General features: G+C 37.7%; 1 protein-coding gene across 4 annotated transcripts in view; it reads right to left on the minus strand.

The window, feature by feature from the left end:
* Positions 1-17,682, minus strand: part of LOC117231422 — a 237,850-nt gene that overhangs the window by 97,156 nt on the left and 123,012 nt on the right. For 2 of the 4 annotated variants that reach the window (XR_004492956.1, XR_004492960.1), the window contains one exon: positions 16,338-17,310. The exons of 1 other annotated variant lie outside the window; for it this stretch is intronic. Coding sequence is in view for 1 of the 3 variants with exons in the window: in XM_033489856.1 (XP_033345747.1) it covers positions 951-1,205 (255 nt within the window). In the remaining 2 variants the exon portion in view is untranslated. Of the gene's footprint in view, positions 1-950; positions 1,504-16,337; positions 17,311-17,682 lie in introns of those variants that run through there. One more of the 4 variants, XM_033489856.1, reaches the window with a different exon arrangement.

A 17,682-nucleotide genomic window follows, 5' to 3' on the forward strand; every position in this document is an offset into this window, starting at 1 on the left:
ATCTCACTTATGTTTTAAATATATTCAAACAATAATTCGATCGAGGAATTGTTTCGCTTGATATTGTACACGAGAAATTTACGTGATCTGACAAATTTATTAAAACGTCATGCAATATCATTCTTCCGGTTGTAGTAAGTTTTCAGTTCGTGTATCTACTGTTACAATCTCTGAATCTTTCTAAACGCGATTCAGCGGCCATTCTCCGGAGAGACGTTATTAATAAACGTCATTACGACCGTGACGTAACGTGTTGGCCGCTGCAACAGGTTAGCACAGCCGAGTCCTTTACAGTTACTCGGCGCAGTTCGTTGCATCCTAACGGAACCGCCGCTGTTCCGGAAACGTCGCGAAGGATCCACATCCGATCGCCTCGAATGCGTCACTGTCCTCTGTTGCGGTAAATAAAATTTTATTCCCCGTTCCTGATATTTCAATGTTATATTTCTAGCTTCATATTGGGAAACCATTTCATCTTTGATTTGCAGGTTCGTGATTAAAGAAACACGTTTTAAATTCATTTTTATATTAAAGCTCGATGATACGCGTCGTGTCACATTTCTATATAACTATATAATACTAATTTTACAATAGAAATATGCAATGAAACATACGTACAATTAATTAACATCCAAAAATCGGCAATTAGATCTTCCATAATGATGAAAACATGTAGCAAAAGAGCATGTTTTTCTTAACTGAATCGAAATAAAAGAAATTACACGTCGATGATATGTAACATTAATTGGAGGAAATAAATGAATAATAAAATTGGTAAAAAATTCGATATAATTCCTAGAATTTGAAAAGTGATCCGAAATTTTGGCTTCTGGTGTATAATAAATCATATTCAGTCCCGAAATGTTTGGATCACTGCGAACGTAGCGCGGCTTCTATCGTGGTTTTTAAACAAAGTTTACGATTACGAGCGTAAAAATAGAGAGACTGACCGGTTGATTGCTGGCATTCGGCAAAGCAACGCAGAATCCTTTTTCGATGGTTGTCGGGAGAACGTTGATTCTACGAAGAAAATCGATAAAACCGGTCACCTCGGGACGAGCTGTGATCTCGAAGCAAACTGCGCCTGTTATCAGCGATACCCCTCGTGTTCTAGGAAGCGAAATCGCTATCACCGTCCTTGGACGGCAAAATGGTCGACGCAACCGACACGTGCGTCGTAAAATCAACATTGCGACTGTAACCATTGTAACCGTTTTCGAATCTTAGCAAGGTGTATAACAAGGTTTACGATTTCGATGATTTAGTTTTGATGAACGTTCTTCGCCCAAAGAAGCTTTACTATTCCTACGACTATTTTATTTTACTGTGTTTATACGATCAAAATTTATCCTATATATCGTAGTCTTTCACAAGTCGTAATTTCAGTTTATTTTTCTATTATTGTTTTCATTCGTCGCGGTAATAGTTTTCCAAAAGCAGAGTTCGCAAGGAAGATGTAATTTCGACAACGCAAGAACGTTTCCTTTCAGCCAAAAAAATACTATCGCCTCAATTATTGTTATTTTATCTTTGTAAGTTACTAATCGTTGTTCTAGTAAACTTAATAAATTCCGTTCATTCTCTTTGAAACGCAACAACCTTTACGGTTTCAACTTGCCTGCGACCAAAAACAATCAGTTGGAATATTACAAACCACTTACAAACATGTAATACGAAATCTTTATATCGTAATTTAGTTCGATTATTCATCAGGCACATGTGTCAATTACTAGAAAACTTCTGCCAAAGTATGGCATTATATTCTCGAGTAATACTTGTACGCAAAATTAATTTCGCGATGACTGTTTCTACATCTGTAATTAAGAATAAAAATTCTTAAAGAGTAAACAAAAAGTAAAAAATGGAAATTTGGGACGATTAAACGTTTGAAACTCTAAAACCATAATTCTTTGGTAAATACAAAGAAAAAGAAGAGAGGACAGGCACCGACACTCGAAGTGAAAAAGGAAAGATATGCACAGACTGTGGAGCAACACGAGCCGCGAAATAAGCGAATAGACGGGAAAATGGATTCTGGCGTTAAGTGGAAACGGCCGGGAATGCACAGGCGGAAAAAAGAATGGAACGCGCTAGCAAAGTGCAGGAACGGTGGCTATCGTCGAAGCAGCACACCACCTTCGACCTCGTAATTGCTTCCTGCTACAAAATCTTGGCTTTGAATCAAACCTTTCGAAAATGTGAGGAATGCAACGAGAAAATACAAGATATCATCCGTGCGAGTTTACGACAAGAGCAATAATCCTTTTGATTGGATCTTCAAGGATAAGTAAAATATCTGGTTGTCTATTCAATTTATTAATTAAACAGATTCAACACCGTCTCAATTTTGCAAAACTTGTACATAATACGCTTGGAAAAATGTTCTTATCTATGTACATGTTACAGCCTATCTCGTTCCTCAGCCTGTAAATTACCTGATTCTCAAAACTTTCAAACGATATAAAATAATTATCACAGGCCTAATTGTCCAATTAATATCTTCATCTCCTCGATGTGATTTTCCTCTCCATCTGAAATGCTTACCAATGTAAAATATTCAAGTTTCCTCTAATCTTCCCTAAACGCAAAGAAGAAGTTACAAAATTAATCGTTCCATTAAATAATACGCTATTTGCCGATAACAAAATTCCCATTTGAAATTTTTACCCCATACAACTTACAGCAATTATTTCCAAGACTACGTAGTAACTACCAAACCATATCATCGTCCATAATAATACGGTCCTTGTGTTACATCGAATGTCCGGACACTTAATCTGTCGCGATAATCCCCAATGGGAATTTGGTAGGTGGCCTTGGTAGAACGCGAGGGAGCTTCGCGTCGTGTATTCTTATCTTCTGTCGTTTCGATCCGCGACACGTTTCGATCCGTGATCGATCTAATCGCACGTGGTCGATGTTCGCGCGACACGAGGAGGTCGATCTACACGCGCCGAATTTTCAATCTCGGGCGTTCGTCATCGCCTTTTTAGCGTCGACCCGGCGAAAAGGACGTTCCACGTTCGCTTCCACGGGCCTGCGTTTACGATCGTGACTACGACGATACAAGGGAAGGAGGCACAGAGAAAGAGAGAGAGAGAGAGAGAGAGAGAGCCGCGAAGGGGCAGGAGACGAGGTGACGCGACCTTGCGCGATTCCAACGATTCGACTAATAATAATACCAAATCGTTTCGCAAATGCCGCAACACGCGCCACGGAGTTCCATCGTTTTCTTCGCATTTTGCTCCTCCTTCCGCTTCTCTTCCGCGTGGCTTCTTTTTACACGTCTGCCTTCTCGCGGTCTTGTCTGCTGTAATATATTTCGTGGATTTTTGCAATTGCTTGACATTTTATTAACACGTTGACTGACAGCTTCAAGTATTTCATCCTGCAAGTACTCTTATCGTTAGTAGCTGATAAAATGAAAATTCTCCTATAATCTAAAGAAGTTGGATCTGGAACGAATTAAATTAACGACGATCGATAAATAAAATTATATCGTACTATAGCACCGCTACACAGTCTATCTCCGCTGTTCGTCGAATATGGTATCTTTATACAAACTTTGTAAACTTTGTCAACAATGGACGTGGACGATGATCACGAAACTGGCGCTGGATTTCCATTTACGGACGAGATACGAGAGAACCTCATGGTCGTTCGTTGAAAAATCGTAAACAAAAGTCGGTGGACTCCCATATGCCGATAAAAATCGCCAGAAACCACGGTCACATGATAATAGAGGCTTATTACGCAGCACCAGAAGCTTGTGACTAAGGCGATAAGCTAGAGAGTATTTTTAGGACAGATAGATGAGACGTTTATACGATACACATCGTTCCGACTCACCAAGTGGGCAAAGAAAGAGCAACCGCAGTCAGTGTTAGAGACAAAATGGATGGAGCTATGCCTTTGTTGACGTTTCTATTGGATCTTTTTAATGAATTATGCAGTATATATATTATTGAATCACTCTGTAAGATATCTTTGCAAAAGTAGGCTATTGTAAAGCAAGTGTAATTCTTAGCTGTAAAACTGAATAAAACATACTACATAGTACATATACATAGTAATGAATTATTCTAATGAAAAATAAAGAACGTGACAGGAGATTATTCCGCAAGTCGGTAGCGTGGAATAAAATCTGTTCGTTCTTCGACGAAGAACATATAAATTGAGATTTTTAAACAGAAGATGCATCGATAAGAGAACGAATAAAAGATCGAAAAATTCGAGGCTGTTCCATCGTATGAACGTAACAAACGATGAAAAGCTATTGAAAGCCAGAGGACGCTCGCTTGCTAGACGATAATTGGTGACCGTTTAGGGCTCGTACTCGTGGAAGGCCTTGGCGTGCCCGAGTGGATTACGTGGCTGACTTCCGGCGTTTTTTCGTGGGTCAATCCTCGCGAGATCACTCCATAGGGTCACCTCCAGGCTTGACCGATGGAACGAATGCAGAACGATGACTCACCTGGCAGACGACGATGGGCTATTAGCAGTCGACGATTAAAAAGTCTTCGAGGATGTCCAGTCCGCGGAATTCGCCTGTTTCCAACCGAAACGATTTCTTTTTCTCTTCTTTTTTAACGTTCGCTCGATTTACGAAAAGGAGAAAACACGCTGTTGCGACACACGATATTTCTTTCTTTCTATGCTCTCCAATCTTTTACATCTTCTTCGTTTCCTCCCTCGTTTCTATGGTTTCCCCTTTTTGTCAAGGCTTTCGAACGTCTCGAGTTTTCGGAATATTTGGTTTAATGTTGAACGTTTAACTCGAAGGTTACGCGGTTGTCCGTGTCATCAATAATCCAGAAACCGATAAATATGCTTATGACAAGGAACTCACGGAAGGAGTGATATAAACGACAAAGTTCAGTTTGAGAAAATTCTGACTGAAGTTTAACTTCGATAAAGAAAATCTGCGTAACGATTTCACGTCAGACGTTGAAATATAGTATCATATAATAAAGCTCGTTAAATAAATATGGATAATACGAATTATTACTGTAAACCTTCATTCTTTCTTTCTTGGAAAGAACGCACGTGTATTACTTTTTCGTTGAATTTCTCTATTAATAATTTCATTGAAAACCGTACGTACCGTTGTTATCGATAAACAATCGTTAGTAAGTTTTTCCACAGAATCATTCCGCAATTCGATATCTCGTAAAAATAAAACAACTCTTACAGAATCTTTTTCTTTCCCTTTCCCTTGCAAAGATTGTTACTTACTGGAAGACTCTTATTAATTTTCCACGCGTCAACTACGCGATATCGAGAAGCGCCAAATCTCTCAAGTACTTAAGGTTTTTTATTTCTCGAATTCATAAGAAAGGAAGATCTCGAAGATAACGTTCGTGAAAGATAATGTCAATACTTTACACTCGTTTTATGTTCGTTTGGTATCCCTTTCGATCCGAGCGTCACTTGATAACGGAGATTCTCACCATTTCGATTGCATAATCTACGTGGCATTATTTTTTGCTGGATACGCGCAATATTGTCTGCAACGTAATAGCCAATAAATACGTTGACGTCAGGAAAGTGTTGCGTATTTTGCGTCGCGTGGTGATCCTCGCCGATATACCATCGATATATCGTGTGGTAATCTGTCGCGATATTTCCTGTCTACGTGTATATAGATCGCAAGGTGAGGCTGAAGTTTGGACCGTCATATTAATTGCAAGATCGAAATGATGCGATAACATGCAATTCAGCGCGTATTCTTTCAACGTTGGATAGTCGAGTAGACTGTGTACGGGACGTTACATGTAAAATATCCACGAATTTTAATCGTTTCGTTCACGTAACGATTTAATAAACAGATGCAGAGAATTGGGACTCTGTAAAGTGTTTTAGCATAAGACGAATAAGAAGGATGGCATTGCGTCAGAAATAGTTAAGAGTATTACGATTCTCGCGAGTGTTCGTTCTTTTTGAAGAAAATATATGTAATACCTGTCGATCGATATCATCTTGAACATTTATGGCATAAATAATATAGTTTACGACGTGTACATTTATTTTTCAATCGCGAAAGTATTATACGATAATAAGAAGAATGTTTTCATGAGAAAATAGAAATTCTACAGCAATGGGATCAATGAATAAACGACGAATCGAGGATCAATTAACGAGGGTTTTAAATTGATTAGAAAGTCGATTGAAATTAATTAATACAAGCTTTTAGTCGAAAAGTTTCTGAAAAAAAAAACGAATGCCTTTTTAATAAAAAGATCTAATAATTGTAATATGCCCAATGTTAATTTGCTAACTGTTAAGTTAGTTAATAAATTAAAGAATTTAACATCGACTTAAATTCCATTTAAGAGTCTCTAGATCGAAGGAGCTGGTAGGATAATAGTTAGAGCCAATAGTTATAAAAAACGATCTACGATACAAACTGGTTATACAATGTAAGTATTAATTAGTAAAGCATACAATCGCGTCAAACGAATCCAAGAAAATCAGAGGAAACCGTGTTATTACCAACGATTACTCCATCACTTAGAGCTTCTTGCCGGTTATGTCAATTCTGGCCAGTTTTTGTCGAACACGTTCGTCAAACGAGATGAATATGAAATTCGAAACAAGGACAATCACGAGAAGTAGCTGCTCTTTATATCAAAGAGTATCAATTTTAATGAAAATGAAAATCGACGTAACTTACTTGTTTCGCGATTTTAAATTTTGCCATCGTTTCGTTTATCGTTTGTCATATAAAAAAGGAAACTTTGCGCATGAAATAAAATTTATATTTCTATTAAGCAAATAGAACAAGTGTCATAATGTATATTAAAAACCAATTGCTTTCTTCAAAACATTAACAAGAGTTAGCGTGTATCGAAATACTTGTAAAAGTAGTTCGATGCGATATTTTGTAATATAAACCTCCTACGTAATGATTTCGTCATTATACAATTTGTTAAGAAAAATGGTGTGTAACATACGCAATGGCGAGCCATGTTATTCGACAAACAATCAAACAACCGATGTGCTCCCTTTAATTTTCCTTCGAATATTGAATACTTAAACATCCGGAGCGTTGATTGCAAAATGGATGGAAAACAACCTCGAAGTCGTTCGTAGAATCAGTCCTTGATTCAATAACCTCTGTTTTTTCTCTGCTTCTCTTTGGCGTCCGAGGGAAACGAAATTCGATTAAATGCATAACGAAACACCAGCCGATGTGATTACATTGAAAACAAAAGCAGACGAAAACAACGTGGAAATAATTTGCGGTATATCGAAATAATATTAATCTCGATTCAACAGGTTTCATCATCTTCATTTTCTTTTTTTTTTTTTTTTTTGCCAATTTTACACGAAAGGAAGCAAAGAGATTAGAATTATTAAAATGCGATAAGGTTTAACGTTTTGAAATTGAGCCTACAATTTTGTATAAAATAATCGAATTTGTTGTATATCGTAAGACACTATTAGTCTTTATGTAATAAATGAAAATTTAGAAAAGCGGAAATAATATGAAAAAGGAGAAGATGATCCAAATAAATAACTAACTCGGAGAGTTTCAGGCTTGAATGAAAGAAAAATGTCGTAGAAATGGAAAAATAAAAAACATAACTCTACTGGAACGATAAGAATAATAAAATAACGTACTCCGTATATGTACGTACATGTACGTACTCTGAAATTATTGACAAGGTGAAAGCAAATATTAATAAATAATTCTCGTATCGCATTTTTTATAAGAAAATAATAATCTCCGAGATTAGCCTTTTTTTTTCGTTCTTCGATATCTCTTTTTTCTTTTTATTTTTACCGATAGTGGGATAATAGATACAATTAACCAAAAAACAACATTTGACGAACGTGTTTTCCTTCATTCATGTTTGCGTCATGGTTTCTTGTTATTCGAATATTTTTCTTGTTATCAATAAAATGACAAAATTGGCTAATACATGGACAATTTCCAATTGTTCGAGCGACCAAACGCCACCTAAAAGAAAGTCAACTTCGCTATTCTTTCTTCGCATTTCTATCTTGCTTTTTAATCTTTGCCAAATATCCACACAGCTTTAGAAATCGCGAACAATTTTCTTGAAAACTGCACGTTCGACCTAACCCTCGAATAAATAAAAAGTAACGTTATTAAAAAATATATATATATACAAAAGTTTCTTCTCTAAATCGAATCTAATACCGTAAAGTAGAAAGAAAGAATGATAAATCCCTCGAACAATGTGTCTTCTTCTATCCACAGTACACAAGGTCGTCGTTTCCGATCTACAAAATGATCTTTATCGGAAATATAACGATTTATCGGCAGAATAACAATTTATGAAACCGAAGGGGCCGAGGAGTGGAACGCTCGTATGGCCATGTCGAAAGAAACAAACGGTCGAGCGTATCATTATTCACGAATGTAAAAGGAAGGCTGACGCACGCGAAGCGGGAGTCGCGCTAATCGCTGGTAGCCCGACGCGACCGCAGCCTCGACGTCGTCCGATAACGAGGAAAGATTATGCCCAAGGACAAGGCCACGCCGACTCCGCGCTACGAACGCGCGGACGTTCGCTACGAGGAGACATTGCAACGAATCCGCGAGGAACACCGCCAGATATGCGCTTTGCAATTGTACGTCTACTGCGACAGACACACAGTGGCTGCGGAAAATATTTCTACATCATTGTATATAAATACGATGTATAATAATATACCATTCGTATACTAATTAAAGGCAGTTTCAAATTGACACACTATAAATTTTAGTCATTTTTGTACTACAAAATTGTTTAGTGGGTGATTTTCATATCGGTACCAAGTCATCTATTCCTTGACAAACGTATCATATTTATTGATTATTCTTGTTAAATATAGATCGATCTTGTAAAATTCTGCGGTCTTTTTATACTTTTCAGTTTACAAACCTTCTTTTCTTCGCCGTTGCAATTTGGTTCGGGTATATCAAATTTCGTATCATTCGAGCGATTTAATGGACAAAATGGTTATAAAATTCCACTTTTTGAAATTTTCGAAAATTTTATTACCAAAGCGCTTGGTCGGTGGTTATCTTGAAAAAATACAATTTTTTGTTTTATCGAGTTAACCGATTCGGCAAATGAGCGACTCGTATGTAAATTTTAGCATCCAAACGATTATTGAGATAACGAGATAACATCAACAATACGATCACCGTGATTCTAACACGCGCACCTACTGTCCTTGCCACGCTACCAGGCCCACTGTCAACAAGAACAAAGTGTTAGCTGCTCCGGTGAGTCCGCCTGCTTTATCGTTCATCTCGCCATACGTCGATATCTAACGATTCTACATGGAAGATCGACGAATTGATAGATTCTTCCCTTTTAGCGTTATGAATCTTTACGACCTCGATTGGTATCGAACAAATGGTATGTTTAATTGGCGACTGGCGTAGTTTGAGTAGGTTTGTTGTATTGTTTGATACTATCGATCAAGAGATCACTGAGAGATCACTGAAAGTTTTCTGTAATTGGAAAGTGACGTGGTTTGAGTAGGTTTGTTCTGTTATTTGAAGATGTTGATCAAGAGACCATCGGTGTCTTAACTTAAATTATGTAGCGTAGCGTCTATAGACGCTGTATATTAAGTTTGTACACGTGCAGAACAACATCCTGTCGATTATCTAATCCTATCCGCGACTGGCCAAGTTCAAGTATGCTTGACAAATTTTCAAACTCGATTTTCTCGAACACGAAGCGTCGTATGAGAAAGTTTTCTTCCGTATCTTCTTATCTTTCAGCGGAGTAACATAGCGTCAAAAGAATAGAATAATTCATCCGCATAACGTTTTCAAATTTTCTACAAACAATGGGCGCACTTGCGTATGCTTCGTAAAAGCCTGGCTTGTCCTCTTCCGAGCTTATTTTATACGAAAATAAATTGTTATTCAAACGCGTACAATCCGCAGAACGGAACGGGTGGTTGGCTGTTCGTCCCTTTCGCGGCCGAAACGCGGTCGAAACGCGGCGTAACGCGGTCATCGGTTACAAAAGCGTCCGTTCTGCTTGTTTTCACGTCCTTTATATTTGGGAAATACGGAAACGTAACAGACGTCCGTTTCCTTCTGCTTCCACGTCTCGTCCCGTTACGTCACGACACGCTCTCAGTTTCCGCCAATTTGCGTCATATGTACGTGTAATATAAACCACGATGCACACATACATAAGTACAACGACTACGAAAAGTATCTGCGCGCTGTTGTATCTATCGTAGCATTTACATACTAATCAATCAGATCCAAGTATATTAAATTTCGTACGAGTCAGTAGTGATTTCGAGTGACTAGGAAAAATTTGATACGCTCCATGGGAATGAAACGTATAGAATCTGACGGAAAAATATTTGATTGAAAAATAACGGTACATGCGAATATTTCCTGTAGCCACTGCATAGAGTGGCTACGTACGATACAATATAGAAGAATATCGCTTCGTATCGAGTAAATTAATTTGACGATCAAATCGATCGTTTGTACCGATGGACAGTTCGTGACACGCGTTTCGTCGACGATATCGTAAGTGGAATGGGCCATCCATGGTCAGACATGATTTCGATATCGTTGATACGTTGACGAATGATCGCGATGAGATAGCGTTGAATGTGGAAACGATGTTGGAACGTTCGAACCACTTTTTAATTTAAATATTACATAAATATCAAACAGATGACAAAATGTGATGTTAATAAGTAACATCGTTTACTGTACTTCTATATATATGAAAAATTGCTACATACGAAGTTTTATTTTAGAAAATGTTACTTTATATGCGGTAATCTAATTCGGTAGCTTTGTCTCGTGTGTAACATTTCATATGCAACGATCTAATTTGGTAGTTCTGAGTAATAGATATCTTTAGGATCAATCTTTTTGGACATTGATGAAATTAAAATAAAAGGGAATTACTAAACTTAGTAGAGATAAATTATTATTAAATATTACTAAATACATACGATATAGAGATAGATAAATACAGAGATAAATAATAATATAACTTACTAGAGTTTATATTATTCGAACCTATTATTATTATTATTTATCTCGTCATTAGTATTTATTATTTATTTTTATCGTTTACCATCGACGTCTTTGTTGTATTAATATGTAACCTACATAGGATATATTATTACAAGGTTTTGTTCGAACATACTTGGCAAAGTATTGCAGATGATTTAGATTTGGTACATTGGATACGATATACGTGATCTTAAAAATGATTCAAAAGGACAGAGAATTAACATCGACGACAACAGAGGCAAGCTATTTCGTCGGTGTAAGCAAATCGTCGACAGAATACGATACGCACGACGACGCGAATGATTTACAACAAAGCAAACAAGGGATAGCGAGCTTTCCGAGCTTTTGAAACGCTTCCAATCCTATGTTTCTGTTTACGATAAAATATCAGATTCTTTTCGAAAATGGGACCTTGAAAAATCTTTCTCGCGATATATTTCATTTTGAACCATCTTCTCCCTTCAATTCCTTTCAAACGTTTGCAAAAGTCCGCCGATATGAAAATCGACAATCGTTGAAAAATTAAAAGAGAAATAAGATTGGTTCGAAGAACTCTACCTATAGAAATTCGTACCAGTTGGTACATCTCGATTATCCAGTTGAAATCTCTAAAACAATTCCGCCAAGTTCGAAAGATCCCCTGTAACTAAGAAAGAAAATACTGGGAAAAAGAGCGAAAGTGAATCAGAAGTGTGGATTTGAAATTTATCGGCTATCACGCAACGCTTGCTCTCACGTGACAAGGTGATCGACGTCAAAGATGGTTCAAGGATCGTCGACGAGGGCGATGAATTTCAATGGTGCCTGAAAGAATATAAAATATCGACGCGGAAGACGAAGATTTCAAAGAAGTTGCTTCGCGAATATTCTATCTTGTTCTCGAAAACGTCGGCCACGTAGTGTGCCACGGTTTCTTTGCAGTTCGAGGAAACGTGAGTCAAAAGAACGACGCGTGGACATCGAAGTCCACCATTCGCATCTTCCTGGAAAGACATTAGACGCGATCTATTCTATCAAACGTTGGCCTTGGCGTAACACGACCCCTTCCACGAACAGATATATCGTTTCATCGTGGAATTCGAAGGAGTTCTGGCTGTGGTCTAACCTCGTCATTGATTTATCGTCGCTTCGAGGTGTTGTCGTGCAATTTCGAAGGAATTTCGTTGTTGACATTTGGAATTAATTTCGGCCATGTTCGATGGACATCGAAGCTCAGAATTCGCGTTACCATCTTAACCCTCGACTGGTATCGTTGAAACAAGATAGATCGTTGCAATAATTTCAATCGCCACGTATAATGTTTAAGCGTACAATTTTATTTATTTCCCTGTGTGTTTGTCAAATCGCGTAGAATATGGAATATTAAATAAAATGCATCGAAACGGAGTATCCTAAACCAACGGTGTCAGTAGACGACCAAACTGCGAAATTCGTAGAAATTCGTCGACTTGTTGGCAAAATTGACTGTATTAATAATACTCTCAAGTAGTAAGATAATTATCCGTCCGAAAACTGAATCATTTTTCAACGCGTGAAGAAATTTTGTTTCCTGTTAATTATGAATAACGCATTTATATAGAATTAATGCGTTTATATAGAAACCACGAAGTATCAAAGTTTGAGACTAGTTCCACCGAAAATAAATATATATTATGATTCAATTAATTAGTAATTTATTAGTAAGAGGATTGATTAAATTAAAATTGATTGAATTTTCTTCTCCATTGGAAATTATGTGCGCTTTATTCGATTCATTATTACGTAGTTTCAAGTTGAAATATTGATTTTATTCAACGAATCAATTTCACGCGACTTAGGTATGTCTTCGGATCGAAAAACCTTCGGTTGTATAAGAAGTAGCGATAAGTACTATATATACAAAGAGCGGCGTGTTTCTACCGATCCTCTGTTTACTGCGCCATTTAAACACGCCGAACGTTATATCCAGATCTCTGATAAGCACACGTTGCCGTGTTATCGCGATAAACGCCGGAGTTCAAGTACGGATCCGGCTGGTCGTACGATCATAACCTCGAACAACGCCATCGTTTACACGCGTGTGCTTCCCTCGCCAGTAGGTACATACATATCTGAATGAACTAGAGGAAACGAAAGGAACAGAGAGGAAAGAAGAAAATTGAAGGACAAAAGTGGAATTGTGGAACTGCTAGCTTCGAATATCTCTGTTATTTCGTGTAATAAGCGAAAATGTTACTTATAATCGTTGCATGGTCGCAAGAAAAACGTAACATGGCAGTAACAGTTTCTCTAAGTCTAAAGGTTAATTTTTTTTCATTCTTTTAACCGTTAACTAAGTTTAATTTATGCGTATAATTGGATTAATATCACTCGAGAAACTGTACGAGTTACGAATTACAAGTTAAATTTGTTTATCGATCAGTAACGATAAAAGTAAGTATTTAGTAACGAGACAAATGAAATTCTACGAGGAAGTTATATCATTTATACGATTTAAAATATTTTATACAAATTATAATTAATCGATTTCTCCATCTAGCGTAATCCAGCTGGCATCCAATCATCCATAGTACAAAGATACCAGTAGAAAATTACCAATCTTTATCCTTCCAAGTGTAACATACAAAATGAAATACGTATTACCTTCGTCCCTTAAAATACAGAATATGCGAGTTAAACTCGAGTACCCCAGAATCAAGTACCCTAACACAAACACGCGTATCACTTGCGAGCAAACGACACTATTGAACGATAGATTTGAACGTCGAATTTATTACGATAAATTATCAGAAAAACTATGGCTCTGAGTAATCGTATAAAATAAATAAGAAGGACAAAAGGTGTTGGAACGATCTCGATCGTTCTAAACGATTCCACATTGACTCTACCTGTCGAAAATATTAATCTCTTCTCGATATCTGTGTCTGATTATCTACGACCACTGATACGTCTGTTCCTAAATCCGCACGGCCAGCCGTTCCAGCAGGATTCTTTGTACTCGCGAAGGCCACCGAGGCCATGGAATTTTATTTTTTACCGTGGCCAGCCGGAATATTATGTCAGCATTATGTATAGACGCGATACCGCGGACGATGCTTCGATCTTTTCGGGCAGAAGTCAAACTGAAGGCCAGCCACGCACGAGAAACGCCTCGTAGCGAACCCGAACGAACCGTTCGACGTCCTTGCGACAGTTTTAGTCTACGTTTTAGCGAGTTTTATACTCGCGTCGGCGTGCAAGTCTCACCTACAACATATGAAAGTTGATTTACATTAACCGTTCAGAGACAAAACGGGTACTGCACTCGTTTGATCTGAATGAAGACACATGGTGTTCACGCTATCGGTTTGTGTCTGATACGCTAAGATATGAAAATAATGTTTGCTCGTATTACGGAATTTTCATTTTTTTTTTTTAAGATTCTGTATCGTTATGAAAAGAAGATGATAATAAAAATTCAATTTAGTCGTTGTATCATCGGTATATAATACGTAATATAGTAAACTGCGAATTTTTATTCATTTATGAACAATTTAAATGCGCAAAAATGCACACAATATAATAAAAATATGTAAAATATCCAAAATATAGTACCTCTTATAATATTTATCAAATAAGACAATTGTCTATCTAGGTTTCATTTATTTTTTAACTACTATTTGGAAAAATATGAATTTGTATAAATATCTGTAATCCAATTATTACAAATAACGTGTAAATCGATTTTGAAAGAATTACGAGTGAGATGTCGTCTATTCTGAAAATTCAACGTGCTTAAACGTCACAACAGCAAATTTGTCCAAGTGATAGATACATCTTACGTCACTATTTCCAATAAAATCGCGTACTATGGAAATGATCGTACACGTATTTGCACGAGACTAAGGCAGAAGGTTTTCATACATCAGAATCGAATGTCTATTGTCTATGCGGAATCCACGTTTGGTTTCTCTACGAGAAATTCAAGGCTATATCATTTTTCTAACTGGGGCAAGTGGTGTTTTTAGGAAATCGTGTTTGTATATATTGTTGTTGATTTATTTGGCCGTGTAATTCGGAGATGAATCTTTATGAGAGTGGGAATTGGAACGTGAAGCTCGTTAATGGGAGAATATCGGCCGGTATTGGATAGCCAGGCTTCTGGCATCAGGTTGATAAGTTTACATCACGAGTCGTTTGAAGCATCTAACAAATAAGATAAAAAGCAAATTCCAAAAAATAAAAATAAAAATTGTTTCTCTTAACTCCAAGAAATTAGTAGAAATTAATAAATTAATGGAAACATCATGATCTACTTTCTTTACATCGGTCCATTTTCTCCTTAAAAGCACACGAATACATAAAAATACGTAGTTGATAACGTTCTCGAAAGAAATATTACCTTATAGATATTTTGTCAGTATTTTGATAGAAATTGTATCACAAAATATTATCGAGACATAAACAGTTAAAGGTTAAAAAGCGGAAGCTCGAGCTCCTAGAGAAACCGAAGAATCCACGAGCGAGAGCTATAGAAACTTAACGATCGGTGTCAATAAGAAACGAAACGTCTGTACGATAACCATGCGAAAATCAGCAATCAAAGCGTCCACGAGTTGAAATAGCGGCGAAGCTCAAGGCCAGGAAGTCCGCAGATAAAGTTTCCGCGAAGCGGTCGAACAATCAAATCGATCGTGACGTTACTCGAGGTTAAGATCTGTCGACGCTCTGGATCCGTACTTGAACTCGTCCCCGCTGAATCATGCTGATATCGCGCTCGATAACGAAATCACACACGCGCGTACAACACACGTTGCTACCATATACATTATCGTTCAAAAATATTTGAATATCTGCTTATTTCTAACAAAACGTGTAGTAGCTCTGTCGCTCGATTCTCGAATTTTTACGTTTCAATCTAATTTTAGCAATCAGCAAGGATTTCTAGCGGTTTAGAGGAAGAGACGTTTAACATTGAAAGGAGAAATCATGCGTACGAATAACAAACTTTGTATATTTCGTTCAAGCTTGAGATATTTTTTAACGCGAAAAAAAAAAGATATAATTGGATCGAAAATGAGTGGGAAAATTCGGCAGGATTAATCGACGATCGACGATTTTGTTCCCTAGGATTGTCATTGGTACGTAACAGGATATTTCGACGGGATTAAACTGATTTTGAGAAGCATTGCGCATTAACGAAATTAATGTTTGTAATTGATAAAACTGGTCGAATTATTTCGTCGTTTGCAGATAAACTCCTCGCGTCTCGCAATTTCTCAATTAAATTTCAGTCGCATTAATACACGAATTACGATCGTGATGTGGCAAGAAAGCAAGAAATGCTAATTCATCGTTAATTTGTAACACTTTAATGAAATTCGAATACCGTTGCTAGAAATTGTGCAAACTGTACAGTGCTTACGAACGATAGTGTACGTGTACATAAAGACACTCGGCCAGATAACCTTCCACGCTGGCCGCCAAAGAATCCGTTTAGAGGCGTGCGGTCGCGGTAATCCGCGGCCAGAAAACGCGAGACCAATCGATCATTCCAGAGGGGACAAGGGCAGAACCGTTTTATGTAATCACCGGACACGTCAGAGATCGTACGTGAAAACGTTAAAGCGAGCGTGGCGCAGCTCGATTAGCGATGCGAGCCGACCGTTCTGAAACCTCGGTGTTGTCGCGTTTGTTACATGTTGTTATTGGAACGGGCAGCTATTTTATTTTTATCTTGTATTCATTTTACTTTCTATATTTTATTTTATTTTAAGGAGAAATTAGGAAGCTTTAGGCGTAATTTATACAGAGATATTATGCAAATTAGGATTAATTCAATAATTAAATAGTCGATGATTCAAAGAGGTTGAAATTCTTCAAAATATTATTTCACCGCGGTCTAGGCATAACCTTCTCATATTTAATTGCGATTAATTCGTGGTCGGTGAAAGAGGAAAATATATCAAAGAATACACTTCCTAAAAAATAAACAACAAGAAGAGCGTCTTGTATATAGAATGCTATTTGTGAAATCGACTGTACACCAACTCTCGCCTCGCTATGTCATAAAATCGACGAAACTCCACGTACTATCCATTTTTCACCTTCGTTCACGATTTGGCCAATAAATCGTCGAAACTGATAAGAAGCACCAACTTAACATGTCTTCTCGTCTTTCTTTTTCTCAAAATCATAACTTGTGCCGTTTCGCCGTCTCCAATACATCTTTGATCCACGAGGATACGTGGAAGATGACGCAACCAGCGTCTCATAGCAAAGACTCGAGTCAGTGAAAAGTGCATTGTTATCGGCCGCTCCAGCAGCTCCTGTAAGCAAAGATTATCTCTGTATGAATGTAGGCGCTGGTAACAGCGCGGCAAGGGGCCACCACGAAACTTGTCGATCCGTACAAATTTCAAGGCCGATGCGAGACGTCGCGCGGGTACACGTGCGTCGTCTCTCAAGGCCGTGACAATAGTATGATCTTCGTCGTGTTCCTTGCCCGGGTCCTTGAGCGGTATAGGTGCGAGAAACGCGACTTTTGCGCGCTGATACGGTCTGTCGACGTCTCGCAGTTGTCAGGAAGTTGCATTCAGTTTACCGGAGAAAGGAAGAAGTGTAAAAGCACTGATGCGTGGAAAATGGGGCAATCTCCATGTGGAGATCATTTTCCTACACATTTTACGCTATACGTTGCC

This window comes from Bombus vosnesenskii, unplaced genomic scaffold (assembly GCF_011952255.1).
Source record: "Bombus vosnesenskii isolate JDL3184/JDL3185 unplaced genomic scaffold, Bvos_JDL3184-5_v1.1 scf7180000013272, whole genome shotgun sequence".
NCBI classification, from domain to species: domain Eukaryota; kingdom Metazoa; phylum Arthropoda; class Insecta; order Hymenoptera; family Apidae; genus Bombus; species Bombus vosnesenskii.